The 19050-nt window shown below is 40.3% G+C and overlaps 1 protein-coding gene and 1 long non-coding RNA gene across 2 annotated transcripts; both read right to left on the reverse strand.

Annotated features, from left to right (window-relative positions):
- Positions 1-9399: 9399 nt before the first annotated feature.
- LOC142518483 (uncharacterized) lies at positions 9400-9927 on the reverse strand. The gene is made up of 3 exons (XR_012813557.1): positions 9820-9927; positions 9660-9745; positions 9400-9594 (listed from the first exon to the last, which is right to left on the reverse strand). It is a non-coding gene; the product is annotated as an uncharacterized LOC142518483 (long non-coding RNA).
- An 8356-nt stretch (positions 9928-18283) lies between these two features.
- LOC142506631 (uncharacterized) lies at positions 18284-18604 on the reverse strand. The gene has a single exon (XM_075619472.1). It carries the CDS (start codon positions 18602-18604, stop codon positions 18284-18286), a length of 321 nt encoding a protein of 106 aa, XP_075475587.1.
- Between the last annotated feature and the right edge of the window lie 446 nt (positions 18605-19050).

Consider the following 19050-nt stretch of genomic DNA (forward strand, 5'->3'; position numbering starts at 1 on the left):
TGGAGTTTCGGTTGAGTTATGGTGTGACGCGGATTGTTGCTGGCCTAGGGCCCTTAGCCATGGTTCAAATCACTCCTTGGGATGTTGGTAAGAGTCTCTGGTTGATGGTTCACGCCTCCAATGGCCGGTAGTCTCGAAAACAACACAAGTTACGCAATGGTACAGTTGCTGGAATTTTACAGCAAGTTGCTGTGTCGGTTCGGTGGCTCGTTCGAGTTCTCGGTTGGCTTTTAGCCTATGGCCTTGGACTGGACAGTGCCCCTTTGAGTTGGGAAGGTCGTGTTTTTGACCATTCGTGATTCGGATCATTTTTGAGGTCGTACGAAAATTTACGGTGCGATGTGCCAAATTGACTCTCGAGAGACCGTCTCATGTTTTGGCCTCCATTTCACCTAGATTTCGACCCTCATCATTTTAGGAGCATTAGTTCATAATTTTAAACGTATTTTAATCATGATTATACGTCGGTTCAGTGTTGGTTCGGGTTGGTTCGGAGTCATGATTAAATACGAAGTCGGTAGACGTAATTGTCGCATTTTCAAACGTAAATTTGCATAGTTGGGCAAGTTTAAGCTATTGCATATTCTTCATGACAATTAGGTTGCAGCGAGCCTGGGGACGATCCAACCCAATCCAGTTGGTAAAATTACAGGATTTTTCATTATGCCAATTAATTATATTACGTGCATGAAAATAGAAAATACTTATTTTTGAGATTTATGCGATATGGCTTGTGGTCAATTCACTATTATGAGAGCATTATTTTATACGGTCGCCAGTGACCGATCAGTTCAGTTTGGTACCACCCGGTCGCCAGTGACCGGCCAGCTTAGTTCAGTTTGATACTCCCCGGTAGCCAGTTACCGATCAGTTCAGTTCAGTGCAGGGGCCACAGGCGTAGACCATAATCTCAACAGAAAATTTTTATCAGTTATTTTAGTACAGGGCTACAAAGAGCAAACATTTTCACTATGATTTTCAGTTCAGTTATGCACGTATTATAATTTCTCAGTACAAGTTATTTTCAGTATGCCTCATGATATGATATTTTATCCCATGCACATTTTACTTCAGTATTTACTCGTTACCTACGATATTTGCATGCTGAGTCTTTAGGCTCACTAGACTTGATTGTTGTAGGTACTGATGAGGCCAGGGCCGAGGGCGGGGACCAGTGAGCCAGCTTGGGTCGGCAGTAGTGGCACCCGAGGACCTCAGTTTCAGCACTTGCCACTTTTTATGCTCAGACATTTTATCAGCTGTTGAATATTTTTAAATTGTTATTTTCGGAAAACTTTATTTTCTTCCGCTGCTATATTTTAAACATTGAACTTAAGTTATCAGTTGATTTTATGAATGAGGCACTCCATTTATTTTTAAAAAGAAAATTTTTAATTTTCCGCAAAATTTCAAGCAAGGAATTCTAGGGCCTTTGCAGTTGGTATCAGAGCTGGTGGTTCTGTATAGGGTTACACTACTACTGACCACGAGAAGCTCACGAAGCCACGCCTTCGGTCTGTAAGTTTTACAGTTCAGCATTTTATTTATAGCACGAATTATTTTGACAGCATGCTTCCATGAAATAATTTCAACCAGATTTTCAGCATTTCAGTGTTCATTTAAAATAAATTATGGAATTATGCATGTTAGTTACGTATGGGTTATGTTTGGAACAGTATGCCCCCTAGACGTCAAGTAGGACGCCCGACAGGTAGTGGCGAACACCGTCGAGAGGACGATGACGATCAGAGACAAGAGAGGCAGACACCTCCTCCTCCTCCTCCACCTCCACCACCGCCCCCACCTGACATGAGTGCCCAGATGCTAGCTGGGATGACACAGTTCTTCGCACAGTTTGCGGGGAACAATGCGGTGGTGACTAGGCCGACAGGGCCAGAGGCTGTTTACGAGCGATTCATGAAGATGCGTCCAAAGGAGTTTTCTGTGACGTCTGACCCCATGATTGCCGAGGGATGGATCAAATCCCTCGAGGTTATCTTCGAGTTCATGGAGCTGGGAGATGCAGACAGGGTCCGTTGTGCCACTTATCTGTTCAGTGGAGATGCCCGCTTATGGTGGGAAGGAGCGTCGGTAGCCCTGACCTTGGCTACACTGTCATGGACGCGCTTCACGGAGGTATTCTACTCCAAATATTTTGCCAAGGAAGTGCGCACCAGGTTGACCACTAAGTTCATGAGCCTGAGACAGGGAGATATGACGGTTACGGAGTTCATCCGTAAGTTCGAGAGGGGCTGTCATTTTGTGCCCCTGATCGCGAATGATGCCAAAGCCAAGTTGATGCATTTCCTGGTGGGTCTACGGCCGATCTTGCGGATGTTAGGGTGTCTGACCCTGCTACTTATGAGATTGCTGTCTCCAAGGCCCTAGCTGCAGAGCAGGATCTGCGGGATATCGAGAGGGATCGCCAGGGCAAGCGCCCAGTCCCGGTACCACACCGCCCTCCTCCTCATCAGCATCAGCAGCAGAACAAGAGGCCTTTTCATGGACCGCCTAGAAACAGAGGCCAGCAGCAGCAGCAGCGGGGACGCCCAGCCCCGAGGACTTATGAGCACCGAGTCTGTCCCAAGTGCTCACGCCGCCATCCTGGAGCATGTATGTGTGACTCAGGAAAGTGTTTTAAGTGTGGCAGTCCAGACCACATGTTGCTGCAGTGCCCTCAGAGGAATCTGCCTACCCAAGGCAGAGTTTTTACTCTCCATGCCGCGGAAACCAACCCGGAGACTATGTTGTTGACAGGTACCTTTAAGCTTTAAGTTATTATTTGAATTTCGTGTTTTGGGAATAAGGATTAAGATTGAACTTAGAACTGTGATAGGATTGCATGCTCTACTCAGTAGTATTTTGGAGATTTAAGTTAGAAGAACTTTGACCATTGCATGTCTATAAGTTTAGTTCTTGTAGCTACTGGATTCAACTTAGAGCTCCGCTCTTTCAGGGAGAATTTTTATATCTGGTTCCGCTACCAAGGCCTTGATAGATTCAGGGGCCACTCACTCGTTTATTTCGGAGGTCTTTGCAAACTTTCTCAAGATCGAGACCATTGGGCTAGACATAGCCTTTTCAGTAGTGTTGCCGTCAGGCGAGGAGATGGCAGCCACCAATGTTATTCGAGATATAGACCTTGAGCTGCACGGTAATCTTGTTTATGCGGATCTGATTGTGCTACCGATGCCGGAATTTGACATCATCCTAGGGATGGACTGGCTATTGTGGAACAGAGTGTTGATAGACTTCCAGCGGAGATCTGTTCTTGTCCGACCGCCTGGAATGGAGCAGTTCTTATTTGAGCCGGACATGTACTTTCCTTTACCGCGCATTATTCCTTATGTTCAGGCCAGGAAGCTCATGCATAGAGGGTGTCGGGCATTTCTAGCGACCTTTTTATCTGTCCCCGAGGAACCCAGCCAGTCAGCCTCAGATGTTCCGATTGTCAGAGATTTCTTAGACGTTTTTCCCGAAGATGTCTCTGGTATGCCACCCGAGAGAGAGGTGGAGTTTTCCATTGAGCTTATGCCAGGTACGACTCCGATATCCAAAGCGCCGTACCGAATAGCACCGACAGAGATGGCAGAGCTTAAGAAGCAGATACAGGAACTTCTGGACAAGGAGTTCATTCGCCCTAGCTTCTCACCTTGGGGCGCGCCGGTCTTATTTGTGAAAAAGAAGGATGGCTCGATGAGGCTTTGCATTGACTATCGGGAGTTGAACAGGGTTACAGTGAAGAATAAATACCCACTTCCGAGGATTGAGGATCTGTTTGACCAGTTGCAGGGAGCTTCGATTTTCTCCAAGATTGATCTGCGCTCTGGTTATCACCAGTTGAGGGTGAGAGATGCTGATGTTTCCAAGACTGCTTTTAGGACTCGTTATGGCCACTACGAGTTCCTTGTGATGCCGTTCGGACTGACGAATGCGCCAGCGATCTTCATGGATCTCATGAATCGCGTATTTCAGCCATACCTCGACCAATTTGTGATAATGTTCATAGATGACATTCTCGTCTACTCCAAGAGTCGGGAGGAGCACAGCATACATCTGACCACAGTGTTGCAGACATTGCAGAAGCACAAATTATTCGCAAAGTTCAGTAAATGCGAATTCTGGTTAGAGAAGGTGGCGTTCTTAGGCCACATCGTTTCTAGCAGTGGTATTGAGGTAGACCCAGCAAAAGTTGCAGCAGTCAGAGATTGGGTTGTGCCTCAGAATGCATCAGAGATCCGCAGTTTTCTTGGCTTAGCAGGATATTATCGGAAGTTCATTAAGGAGTTCTCTTCGATTGCAGTTCCACTCACATCACTGACCAAGAAGAATGTGAAATTTGTTTGGAGCGAGGAGTGTCAGAAGAGCTTCGATACTTTGAAGCAAGCTCTTATCTCAGCACCAGTTTTGGCCGTGCCGTCAGGGTCCGGTGAGTTTGTACTGTATACCGATGCTTCGAAGCTCGGTCTTGGCGCCGTATTGATGCAGCATGGGAAGGTAATAGCTTATGCTTCTAGACAGTTGAAGACTCATGAGAAGAACTACCCTACCCATGATCTAGAATTGGCGGCCGTAGTTTTTGCCCTGAAGATTTGGAGGCATTATCTGTATGGAGAGAAATGCCAGATCTTTACCGACCACAAGAGCCTCAAGTATTTCTTTACGCAGAAGGAGCTGAACATGCGTCAGAGGCGTTGGTTGGAGCTTGTGAAAGACTACGATTGTGACATTAGCTACCACCCGGGTAAAGCTAATGTAGTTGCGGATGCATTGAGCAGAAAAGTCGCAGTGATGGCTCATTTGACGATTCAGAAACCTCTTCAGTTTGAGATACAGAGGTTTGATCTCGAGACTTATCCTCGAGGTAGAGTTCCTCGTCTATCTACCTTGACCATTCAGTCTTCCCTTTTGGACCGTATTCGCAGTGGTCAGTCAGCAGATGAGCAATTGGCACAGTGGAAGAAGAGAGATGAAGCCAAGGGCAGTGTCTTGTATTCAGTCAGTGATGGTATTGTGAGATACCGAGACAGGATATGGGTTCCTAGCAGTGATTCTATTCGAGCAGATATCTTATCAGAAGCCCATACGTCGCCGTACTCTATTCATCCAGGGAGTACGAAAATGTACAAGGATCTGCAGCTATTGTATTGGTGGCCTGGTATGAAGAAGGACATCAGACGTTTTGTGTCCGAGTGTCTGACCTGCCAGTTAGTGAAGGCCGAGCATCAGAGACCAGCAGGTTTGCTCAAGCCTCTCCCTATTCTTGAGTGGAAGTGGGAGAATGTTACCATGGACTTTGTGACCGGATTGCCGAGGTCAGCCAGAGGATCGAATGCTATCTGGGTGATTGTAGATCGTCTTACCAAGTCAGCGCACTTCTTGCCTATTAAGACGACTTTCACCATGGTTCAGTATGCAGAGCTGTATATCCGAGAGATAGTCCGACTCCATGGTATTCCAGTTTCGATCGTATCTGACAGAGATCCCAGATTTACTTCCTCATTTTGGAAGAGTTTGCATTCGACTTTGGGTACGAAGTTGCTGTTTAGCACAGCTTTCCATGGGCAGACAGATGGGCAGTCAGAGCGAGTTATTCAGATCTTAGAGGATCTTCTCCGTGCTTGCATCATTGATTTCTCCGGGAGTTGGGAGTCGAACTTACCATTGGTAGAGTTCACCTATAACAACAGTTTCCAATCGTCTATAGGTATGGCTCCGTATGAAGCGCTGTATGGACGCAAGTGTAGATCTCCTGTTCATTGGGATGAAGTAGGAGAGAGAGCAGAGTTGGGTCCAGAGATTGTTCAGCAGGCAGCAGAGGTAGTAGCCAAGATCCGTGATAGGATGAGGACTGCTCAGAGCCGACAGAAGAGTTATGCCGATCAGCGGAGAAGAGACTTAGAGTTTGCAGTGGGCGATCATGTCTTTGTGAAAGTGGCACCTATGAAGGGTGTCATGAGATTTGGCAAGAAAGGGAAGCTCAGTCCGAGATTCATTGGACCGTTTGAGATCCTCGACAGAGTTGGGAAGCTAGCGTATCGTGTGGCACTTCCGCCGAATCTGGCCGGAGTACACAATGTGTTCCACGTCTCCATGCTGAGGAAGTATATGGCAAATCCTTCGCATGTGCTGAATTTAGAGCCATTGCAGCTTACTCCGAACTTATCTTATGAGGAGAGACCCGTGCAGATCCTAGACAGGCAGAAGAAGAAGCTTCGGAACAAGCTGGTTAAGCGAGTCAAAGTCAAATGGCTTAACCATTCTGAGGAGGAAGCTACGTGGGAGTCTGAGTCAGAGATGAGGGAGCGTTACCCCGAGTTATTCGGTGAGTTCTAATTTCGAGGACGAAACTTATTTTAAGGGGGGAAGGATTGTAGAACCCGTAAATCAGTAGACGTATAAGGCATGCATAATTCTAGATTTTTAAAAATTAATTGACTTCATTGCATGATTATTTTAAATGCTTTTCTTTGAAGTTAATTATTTATTTTTTTTCAGTTCAGTAGTTTGATTTTTAGCATTTCGGTTATTTCATTGAGGCCGGACTGGAGTTGGAGTTTTGAGATAGAATTTAAGATTTGAGAAATATTTCCAGAAGTTAATTTGGCTAGCAAGTAAGTTCATTTAAGTTAAAAAGAAGGTGTGAGGATTTAATTTAAGTTTCTTGAGGTGATTAAGAAATAAGCCCATTTAATTTGCTTAATTAAGGGGTTAGCTCACTAAATTAATTAAAGGATTAGTAAGGCTTTTAAGGATTATTAGTTGACTAGATAATCAACATCTCCCCTACCTTTTTTGTTTTAAATTTCGGCCCCCCTTAGATTTTTGATCAACTCATTTGCCAACTCACCCTTGACCAATTCTTTGCCATCTTTTAGCATGCTAATAATTCCAATTATCTATCAACCTCCATTTATTAATTAATTACCATGATCCTAGTCTAGATTAGGATGGAAATAATCGGCCACTACACCTAGCAAGCACCAACAAATCAATTGATATCAAACTAGAATTCAAAATTCAAATGAGAAGACTTAGTCTTGATATGATCCTATTATAGTGCACCCTTCTCCTCACCTTCATAACCATCATTTCTCCCCTCTCCTTTTCGAAATTTAGAGTGTATTCAGATTAGGAAAAATCATGAGCCATAGCTAGGGAGAAAGGCAAGAAAAATCGAGAGCCAAGAAAGGTAGAGAAGCAAGCAACTCCGTCTCCTCCGCGCCGTCTCGTCTCTTCTTTTGGTTTTTATTTCAAACGATAACCAAGGCATGTCTAGATCCTTTCAAAACCTCAATCAAGTCCTATTATCATATTTTTAACGTTACATGATCATCATTTTATAGCATAACCGAAATATATCAAGAATTTTCAGAAAAATACAAAGTGCAGATTTCGGCCCCTTCATGATGCTCTTCACGGTTGTGCTTGTTTGTGTATATTCAGGTGGATGGTTCGACTCCAGGCTCCCAAGGAGACATCTATACACGTAATAGGATGCATTAGGATCAGATTTGTCCGTTCGTTCAAGCCCCTGGTTGCTGGAAATTCAGAAATGGACAGCAACCTCTCATTTGGTCCATTATGAGTTTCGAAATTCAGTTTTGATGGCAAGGAGGAAGGATCTGATCTTGGCTGCCCCAAGGGCCTATAGCCATGGTTAGATCACTCCCCTAGCATGTCTAAGACGTGACTAAGTCGTCCTTGTCCATGGATCATCGGTTTTAATAAAAACATCACAACAGCCACATGTCCCTTCGGCCCCTTCAAATTTCAGCATATGCATTTCGGTTTTGGGTTGCTTGGTATGGATCATGGTTGGCCTATGGCCCATAGCCACGGTTCATACCATGCTCTTAGATGTCTGGATCGTGCCATGGTCAATCAAATGGCCACTGGAACGACGCAAGACATCGATCAAAGCAAAACACTACACACGCATGCACGTTGGTTCTCGGTTGGAGTTTCGGTTGAGTTATGGTGTGACGCGGATTGTGGCTGGCCTAGGGCCCTTAGCCATGGTTCAAATCACTCCTTGGGATGTTGGTAAGAGTCTCTGGTTGGTGGTTCACGCCTCCAATGGCCGGTAGTCTCGAAAACAACACAAGTTACGCAATGGTACAGTTGCTGGAATTTTACAGCAAGTTGCTGTGTCGGTTCGGTGGCTCGTTCGAGTTCTCAGTTGGCTTTTAGCCTATGGCCTTGGACTGGACAGTGCCCCTTTGAGTTGGGAAAGTCGTGTTTTTGACCGTTCGTGATTCGGATCATTTTTGAGGTCGTACGAGAATTTACGGTGCGATGTGCCAAATTGACTCTCGAGAGACCGTCTCATGTTTTGGCCTCCATTTCACCTAGATTTCGACCCTCATCATTTTAGGAGCATTAGTTCATAATTTTAAACGTATTTTAATCATTATTATACGTCGGTTCAGTGTTGGTTCGGGTTGGTTCGGAGTCATGATTAAATACGAAGTCGGTAGACGTAATTGTCGCATTTTCAAACGTAAATTTGCATAGTTGGGCAAGTTTAAGCTATTGCATATTCTTCATGACAGTTAGGTTGCAGCGAGCCTGGGGACGATCCAACCCAATCCAGTTGGTAAAATTACAGGATTTTTCATTATGCCAATTAATTATATTACGTGCATGAAAATAGAAAATACTTATTTTTGAGATTTATGCGATATGGCTTGTGGTCAATTCACTATTATGAGAGCATTATTTTATACGGTCGCCAGTGACCGATCAGTTCAGTTTGGTACCACCCGGTCGCCAGTGACCGGCCAGCTTAGTTCAGTTTGATACTCCCCGGTAGCCAGTTACCGATCAGTTCAGTTCAGTGCAGGGGCCACAGGCGTAGACCATAATCTCAACAGAAAATTTTTATCAGTTATTTCAGTACAGGGCTCCATGGAGCAAACATTTTCACTATGATTTTCAGTTCAGTTATGCACGTATTATAATTGCTCAGTACAAGTTATTTTCAGTATGCCTTATGACATGATATTTTATCCCATGCACATTTTACTTCAGTATTTACTCGTTACCTACGATATTTGCATGCTGAGTCTTTAGGCTCACTAGACTTGATTGTTGTAGGTACTGATGAGGCCAGGGCCGAGGGCGGGGACCAGTGAGCCAGCTTGGGTCGGCAGTAGTGGCACCCGAGGACCTCAGTTTCAGCACTTGCCACTTTTATGCTCAGACATTTTATCAGCTGTTGAATATTTTTAAATTGTTATTTTCGTCAAACTTTATTTTCTTCCGCTGCTATATTTTAAACATTGAACTTGAGTTATCAGTTGATTTTATGAATGAGGCACTCCATTTTTTTTAAAAAATAAAATTTTTAATTTTCCGCAAAATTTCAAGCAAGGAGTTCTAGGGCCTTTGCATTGTGCTTCTCTCGCTGCCTCCCTGGCTTCCATATCCTTTATTTTTGCTTCCATTTCCTTGAGCTTTTCTGTAACATCCGAAGCAGTGTCATATCCTTGTCAATGGCTACATTTATATTGCTCTGGATAAACTTGGCTAGGCAGTGCACCAGCACCTAAACATCGAACTCGCCCAGAATGCTCAGGCCCGAACACCTCGCTGCATAAAAATTAATTAGTGACATAAAATTTATAACTTTAACAAAATTAAAATGTGCGCATTACCAAAATTCTTGTTCATGCACTTGTATTGGATCTGTTCCCTCTGGCGTGTCTTGGAGATGGCGCTTCACAGCCTCATTCAACAAAGCCTGACACAAAAATTGTTAATAAAATTAAAAAAATAACGTGAAGTAATTTTTAAAAATTGAAAAAAAATTCTTACCTCATGTCGTATAGCTTCATTATCAATAGGAGCACCTCGTTTCTTTTTACTGCTACAACTTAATTCTAATAGTTCACTACGAGTAGGTTTTACGCCATTCTCCTTAAACTAATCAACAAATTGTGCCATCAAACTAAACTAACATCAAATATATTATATTCACTTTAATCAATACTTAGATTCCCATAAAATAAAGAACTTGCGAACTAAAATCATATAGAAGTTGTAAAAACAAACATTATATATAATACTTATAATTTATCTTCCAAAGTTGGAATATTTATGTGTCCTTGTGCATGAATTCTTCGTTTTTACGAGCATTTTCTATATTAATTTTTTAAGTTCTCTACAATAATTTCACAAAAAAGCATCATATACACGCATCTATACATAAAAACAATAATTTATTATTACTACCTCATTCTTCTTTCAATAGTCACATAAGGTTTACCAAACCTCGGGTGTCAGCTTATGAGGGACAAGACGAATTTGCAAAAGCTAATCCAAAGGAATATTTGGGTCATAAGACGTTGCCTTGGCTTCGATACTCCATCGCCTCCATGAAACTCTCATGATTTGCATCACAATATTTCTGTGGCGAGTAGGGATACAAAAATGTGAACATTAAACAAATTATATTATTTCAAATCAAGTTTGGAACTAAAAGCTTCTCAATTTACAGTTACAGATCCCATGGAAGATCCAAACTATTATTAGATATTTTCCTCAAATCTAGGAAATTAATGGGCAACAAGTTTCCATTCCGAGCAATCGTTCCCACAAAATTTGAAAACGTGGGTTGCATTTCTTCATAAGGTTAGCCCCTTTCATTAAATCTTAGAACCAATAAGTCATTGGAACCTAATGAATGAACATCTCTCATCACTGTCTTACAACGTGTATTTTGGCTCCTTTGAGATGAACCTAAAAATATATTTAAAATATAATATTAGTTCATTTTAAAAAAATGTTACTTCATTGTTGTGAATTCAATTAGCTATTCTTAAAAAAAAAATTCCAACCTTCCTCGCTATGCTTAACATTGTGTTGTAACTCCAATTCAGCATTTTGTGTTTCTGATGGAGAGTGCGAAGGTGTTACAACTTGTGATTCATTTTCACCATTTAGTCCTATATTACTTGATTTTTCTCTTCTAGATCTTCCTCTAGTATTTTGAAGCAACTTGAATTCTTTTGTTCACCATTTTCAAAGTGAAGCAATTCCTACAAGAAATAGACAACAAGTGTGATATTTTTCAAAATATTATTACCAACCTTCCAAATAAATAGAAAATTAATTACGCCCAAAACGATATGATAGTCTAGGATAGTCACCCAAAATAACGAGACTCAAAAAATTATATACATATTTCAAGCGAGAAATTACCTCCAAGAACAGAAACCAGTTGCAATGTTCTCTGATCCCTGAGAAGTATCTGTACAAGGAGAGTAAGCGATATATATCACTACATTAGAGGCGGGTTCTAGAATTAAAAGCGGGAATTGTGGAAAGGGTAGAAAAATAATGCGGGGACTTAAAAAAAAAAAGGGGTGCAAGCTTTCGGTGCCGATAAACATGCTATTTTATTGTTGATTTTGGTAAAATTTTGTGATAAGAATTGTACTAAACCAAATCTCGTTATTAAAATTGTGCGGGCCAATGGGATTTTAATGAGTGGCAAAATTTGGAAATTATTTGGGATCCAATGTGAAATTCATTATTTGCAACAGAATATTTTAATTTCCAAGATTATAGTCGGTTCATAATTTTTTTTTTTAATTTCCAAGATTATGGTCGGTTTATATTTTGTAAGAAAAAAATTATCGATCATTTAATAATAATAATAATAATAATAATAAAAACGATTTATTATGCTTTCATAACAAAATATTAAACTAAATTATTTTAAAATAATTTACATTGATTAAAAATTTGCATAAACTTTTTGTTTATTTAGACAATAATTTAAAAGAATGATTTATTAATCGATTTTTACTCAATATTTTCAAAACCAGACTGATAATCAAACCAATCAATATTTCAATAATGGTTCAACCGGTCCGACAGATTACAATATTTTAAAAGAAGGATTTATTAACTGATTTTACTCAATATTTTCAAAACCATACCGGTAATCGAACCGGTCAATATTTCAAAAATGGTTCAACCTGTCAGACCGGTTGAATTAGATGGTCGGACGGAACAATTTTATATTATATATTATAATAATATAATATAATATGTACAGTTTTGATATGTTGCACACCCACAGTGCATACTTATGTGATCATCGATGAGGTGATACTCATCTATTAGATGTAAAATTTTTCTGTATTTCATCATATCCAGTAGGTGATTGTCATCTCATCGGTGCTCATTATATCAAAACTGATTCTATATAATCACATAATTTATACGACAAAAAAAATATTTTTTTGGACGATATATAAGAAATAATCAAATTCTAAAAAAATTGAAATTTAAAAAAAATGGGTGAATCAGTCGGACTAGTTTTTAATCGGTTTGGGGTTGGTCCAACTCATTCTTAACAAGTTTTGACCAGTTTGACCGCTAACAAGGTTTATAGACTTGGTCCGATCCAGTTTTGGAAACATTGTTCTATTACATTTGAGGAGAAAAAAACAATTTTATGAAAGGTTTCATGTTAAACAATATCTAGTAGCTAGCAGATCCAATCGATTGCATCCATATAATGAACACATAAACTTATATCAGACCATCTCATTGATCGATTTTGTAAGTCAAATCTTCGAACCATCCCGAATCATTAAAAATTATTATTTTTTACTATAATTATGGACAGTTTCAATCCGTTGATATTCATTTGGGACTGAACCGAGAAATACCCTAAAGAGATGGAACTGAACTCGAAATTTTCCCAACTTAGTAATTATCAATAATTTAAAAGTAATAAAATAATATAATTATTTAAGTATAAAATATTTTTATTTATTTAAAAAGGGATTAGTTTATTTGATGATCATAGTTACACACATATATATGTATGTATGTATGTATGAACTATGTAAAAATTTAAAATAAAAATAATAATATGATTATATTTTAAAATATAGATAAAAAAAAATTGATAATGAGTTATTATATTTTGGTAAGATGATATTTAAATAAAAATGAGTGAAATGAATTGATTATCTAATACTTTTATTTTATGGTTTTTTAAATTTATAAATATCAATGTGAACTAGCAAATAATCCAAAAAAATGTGACTAAACAGACCATTTTCCCGCAATTGGTCTTGATACATAGTTTTATAAGTGAAATTGAGAATTAATAAAAGTGAGAACTGTTGCGTGTTTTTTTGATTGCTCGCAAGCGCACGATGTCAAGTTATAGTAAAATGAAGTTTTGAATACGAATGTCGATCCCACGAGGAGTGTAAACTAAAATTATATCAATACTTGTAATTAAAATAGTCTCAAGTTTATTTAGAAAAAATCAAAAGAGATTTGGTTTACTTAAACGAATTAATTGAAAATAAAGAATTAATCTAATCACTCAGTTGAGAAATAACAATAAGAGAAAATATCTAGAGAAATGATTTCACTAAGTTTTCACTATAATTATTCCCAGTTAAATATATATTCATGAATTTCAATTATTTAATGACCAAGAACACTTAATTATTTTATTCCCCCTTTCCCAAGTGACGAATAAACTTTATCAATCAGACTTCGATTCTTATATTTCTAGTTAAAATCTCAGTTTCATTGGTAATTGCAAACAATGTTCTTACATAAGCCTCGCTAAAGTTATACGCCTTCCGAACGCTATAAACATTCAACGATGTGTCTCTAATGATCTATAATTCTCGTCCCTCTATCGAGTTATAGAATTAATCAAACAACATACAATTTATGGCCAGTAAATTGCAATGAAATAAAATAGAGAAACACAATTAAATATAAAATAAAATTCAATCATATGAAATAACCACGTCAAATTATCGTATCCACAAAGCTACATCATTCTCTAGACTGCAGAATTAGTTCATCACGAAATCCAAATAAAAACAAGTCATGTTCAACATTTTAGACATCGCAACACAATAAAATATAGAAAGCGAAAGAAGAGATGACAAATCAAAAGTGGCGTCTCCGTCCCCAGATTCGTTGTTCTTCGTCTTCGTGATATCTATTCGTGCTTCTTTCCATTTTGTGTGTGTGCTCTACGGCTCTCGCGTGTCAATTTCTCTCACAACGGCTAACCCTCTCGTATATTTCTTTCCCAAGGTGGCCGACACCCTTTTCTAACCTAGCTCACGCAATTTATCCTTTGCTGGAGGCACGGCGCGCGCGGTTGCGCGTGAAGTTGCGCGGTCGCACGCGAGCTTCTACTTAATGGCTCGTGTCTGCGCGTGGGCGGTTGCGCGTGAAGTGGCGCGGTCGCGCGCGCCTTTCTGTCGATCTTCTCGCATATCATCGCGCGCGGCTGCGCACGAGCTTCTGGACTTTTGCTTCTTTCTTGTGCGCGCGGTTGAATGTTTATGCACTTCATGGTACTCTGTTTTCTTGCATCCACTAGGCTTCGTGTGCACTATTTTCTCCTTTCCTGAAATGACAACAAAAACAAACCAAAAAACGCATAATTCGGTTCGTAACTAACATGATTCAAAATGGATTCTAATATAAATTATGTGCAAATCTTGCACTTATCAAACCCCACAAACTTGAACTTTTGCTAGTTCCGAGCAAAACAAAATGAAAGCAAATACTCAAGGAAAAAAATTAACGCTAACGACTATAGTCATGGATATGCAAAAAGTGATATTGACCTCCGACTTGCCTAATTTCATGTAATTCACGATTTCCCAAGAGTCATGTGCGTGTGTCATATGTCAATGTTCATTTACCCAATCGAATGCTCAAATAGAGTTGTCATACCCATTCGCCTTACAAATTCAAGACATCCTCAGTTCAGTTCGACTCACATTTCATTAAAATACAAATTCACATTCACAGATCACCTTGGACTTTATCGGTGATTAATTGGTTCAATAAATATTTAACACAAGTATACCAAAAATGAATTCACATAATGAGATGCTTGCATTCAAATGATTAAAGTCTATACTCGTTAACCATGTTTCTCAGGCATCCATAAGCTTGATTTGAACAACCATTCTCCTCTAGTATATTGAATAAATGTGACAAGGTTAATAGGTCTAGTAAACTTGTAAGGTTAGGCTATGGCTCTTGGCTACAATAGAAAGTATGGAAATCAAAATTTGAGAGAAATAATCGAATTTTCCTCATCTTCACTTTCATTTTATTCACCATCCCTTTATTGTTTTCTTTCCAATCATATCCTCCATTCCCTATATTTTATTTCTTTTTCACCACTTTTGATTCATTCTTTTCATTGTTTTTTTTCTTCTTCTCCTTGCCAACTCCTTTATACACATTTAATTTTTCTTTTTCTTTTCATGGAGTATTGGAATCATTACAACACCGATGAACTTATTTCTCTCAAAATTTAGGTAGGACAATAAGTGTATAAGCTTCATTAGGTAGTCGTTGTGGGATGCAGAATAGATACAAGTGGGGGCTAATTGTATGTCATGGACACACACCACTTGATTTTTTAATAGGCTCAAAATGGGACACTAGGGATATTTCATATTTATTTGGTAGGCTCAAAGGCTTAAACGGTTCCAAAAATTGCCTAAATCATTCCTATGTCACATATTATACGTATTTCGCCTCGAAAAGTGTTCAAGCAAGTTCTAGATTTTCCTCAATCCATAGGTTAACTCATACAACCCAATCACATGCATTTTTCAATAAAAAATATTTATGAGATAGGTGCACAAAGAAAAATCAAGCATATCAATCTACTCGAGGCTCAATGGGCTAACGAACGATATTAACAATGAAACAGACCCAAAGACATTGAGAAAGATTGCCTAGGTCATTTTTGTGTTTGCAAATCTGTCGATCAATGTCATGCAAGAATTACTAAAAATCAGATCTCCATCGTCTATTTAGCATCACAGGCATGCAACTTGTCTATAAGCATCAATATTATCAATAAAAACGACAGTGCAAAATAATTGTGACACCCAAGTTATCATGAACACATATACACTTCAGGACCATAATTCTATTTTCATCATCGGCTACACATTTCACTTATCCATGACTCTTCCTCACAAAACTAGTAAGCAATAAATAATTTTTTTTTAGCTACTACGAAATACGAAAATTCTAGCTACTGTGCAGAAAATAACTAAACTAACAATGAATTAACAACTCAAACAATCAACATGCAAAGCAAATGACAAATGACCCCCCCAAACTTACAGTATGCATTGTCCTCAATGTATAATTTAAACGATAAATGTGACAACACATACCTCACGCACGAGTGTTAGAACTCTTCGCTCAAGTTTTCGTCCGCAGCATCTTCATCGTCCTCGTCCATGTGCTGCGGCGGTGGTAGATCTGGTGGTGGGTACTATGGTGGCCAGTCTGGTGGTGGTGGAAAGGGAGCATCCTCGGGTCCAATAGGTGGAAAGTGCTGGGCGAGCACCGATGTGAAGTCTATCATATAAGACATGAAACTATGAGTAGTGTGTCTGTGTTCGGCCAACTCGTGGCGCTGAGCCCGCATATCATGTTCCATTCGGAACACCCTGTCTCGCAAACTGACTCAAGGGATTGATGGTGGTGGCGGCTCTTGGCGTTCTCTGGCCCTCTGGTTGTAATCTGCCCTAGCATCTTGTCGTTCTAACTCTCGTCCTCCGCGCAAGCGGTATGCAGCATATACCGTGATTGGGCCCTTGGCTTTCAGAACTTGTTCATCCACACCCATTGGCACACCACCATGAAGACATAAAGCAGTGATAGTGTGTGGACAAGGGAGGCTGACGGTCATGAGTCCCGTACCAGCACGCATAATGAAACTATTAATTATCTTCCCAAGATCCACTGTCTTCCCAGTCAGGATGGCGTAAATCAATGCCACTTTGTCTTTGGTGATTTCTGTCTGATGAGAAGATGGTATGATTCGTGATAGGATGAATGAGGCCCAACATCGTGGATCATGGAATAATTCAGATTTCTTTAAATTGACTGGGGAGCCTTCATTCAAACGCCACTCTGCACCCTCGACACACAATTCCCTGATAATAGCATCATAATCTACAATGCCAGTAATAAAAGTAGTAAACTCGTCGTTTTCAAAACCCTGCAAATTATAGATAGTATTAATGGTTGCCGAATCAAAAGAGACCAGTTTTCCTCGCACCAAAACTCTGTAGTCCTCATGTTTAATTCTCAAATTGGCATAAAAATCACGGACTACAGAAATAACTGCGTCTGGCGGTGACTGGGCTATATCCAACCACCCCCTTTGCTCAACTTCCTTAATTATCTCACGGTCAGGGTAGGTCAGATCTAGCCCTCTTTCTTTGATAATAGACCTAGACAAGGTGGCCTCATAAATTTGGAAGGCTTCCTCGTTCCAAAATTTATTGGCATCATAGGAACGAGAAGAGGAAGCCACGTCTTCTGATCTCTTTCTAGGTGGCATGATATTTCAACAATATCCACACTTATAACCACAATTATAGCACAATGGCACCCACAATTGCTTGATTTGTAGAAGTTAACTCAACTAGTAACAAAACACAATAATTGAAACTTCGAGTGTAGAAAATTAACCGTAGATGACACTCGGCGACAGTAGGCGGCTGCTGGAAGAGCGGCGGCTACGGAGGCTGAGTAGCAGCGTCGTTGAGATGTGAGTGGTGGTGGAGTGTAGATGATGAGTGTTTTGTTTTTGATTTGAAGGTTTGCGGAAGTGTTTGAGTTGGAATTGGTGGAGGGGATGGAGTGTTTGTGTTGGAGAGGATTTGTAAGGGAGGAGAGTACGGTTTGTGAAGGAGGAAATAAGGAGGGGAAGGAGTGATCGGGTTTTGTAGTTGCCCTGGTGCGCTGCGCGCGCGGTCACGCATGAATTGGTGCGGCTGCGCGCGCGTGCTTCTTGCCATCCGAAATAATTGAACGCGCGCAGTTGCGTGTGATGTGGCGCGGCTGTGCGCGCGCTTATGGTCATCCGGTTCGGATCGGGTTCGCGCCTATGCGCGTGATCTTGCGCGGCCGCGCGCACCTCTTTATTTCGATGCCTACGTCTGAGAGCGCTGCTGCGCCTGATGTCGCGCGGTGGCGCGCTTAAGTTTCCTTTCTTTTTTTCTAGACTCCGATTGACCCCGGTTCAGCTTTTATCTGCACAATAAAACACATGTCAATATCTGATCATCATATGCGGAGTTCAATAACATAAAAAACAGTAAGGACAAAATTAATACTGAAAATAGAATAGAAGCAAATAAAGAAAACGAAAGCAATAAAATATACTGGTTGGTTTTCCTCCCAACAAGCGCTTGGTTTAACGTCGTCAGCCCGACTGTCACTAGACTGCTCAAGGTGGGTCATGTGATATCTTAGATGCCTTGAGTTCTACCTTTTGACCATCAACCTCCATGGTCAATTTTTCTTGTCTCAAATCAATGACGGCTCCAGCAGTAGCCAAGAATGGTCGTCCTAAAATGGAACGAACATTCTGACTGTTCCCCATATCAATTACCACAAAATCTGCTGGAAGCCTCAATTTATCGATTCGAAGCTCAACATCTTCCACAATACCCAACAGTGTCCTGACCGATTTGTCCGCCATCTGCAAGCTTAGTCCTATGGGCCTCATCCTACTCAGTCCAAATTTCTCGTAATGAGAACTTGGCATTATATTCACGCTTGCTCCTGAATCACAGATAGCCTTTTCCACTAATTGACCCCATATTTCACATGGTACAACAAATTCCCTGGGGTCTTGCAATTTTTGAGAAAGAGTCCTTGCCTCTCCTTATCATCTCTTCCGGTAAATGCCACATCTTCCAGCTCTGCAGACTGACTGTTAGAGTGTAGGTACTTGAGATCTTCAAGACCTTTTTTCTTTTGAAACTCATCTTTCAATTGTAAAAATCATTGGGGTAGGGAAGTAAAGAAATATCAATGCATTGATCAAAATCACAACTCTTACCTTTCTTACCTTGAACTCCTTTGGTTGGAGTTGGCTTTTCGTCTCGGATAGGTGTGTGATCTGCCTTTTTCTCTTCTATGTTTATCCTACCAATCTCCTCATGCTGAATAAAAACGGCATTCACTTCCCTCAGATTTGGATCTGCAGTC

Source organism: Primulina tabacum, chromosome 1 (assembly GCF_025594145.1).
Source record: "Primulina tabacum isolate GXHZ01 chromosome 1, ASM2559414v2, whole genome shotgun sequence".
Lineage (NCBI taxonomy): Eukaryota > Viridiplantae > Streptophyta > Magnoliopsida > Lamiales > Gesneriaceae > Primulina > Primulina tabacum.

Coding starts and splice junctions, on each gene's coding strand:
- LOC142506631 (XM_075619472.1), bottom strand. CDS start 18,604: ATGCCAAGTTCTCATTACGAGAAATTTGGACTGAGTAGGATGAGGCCC.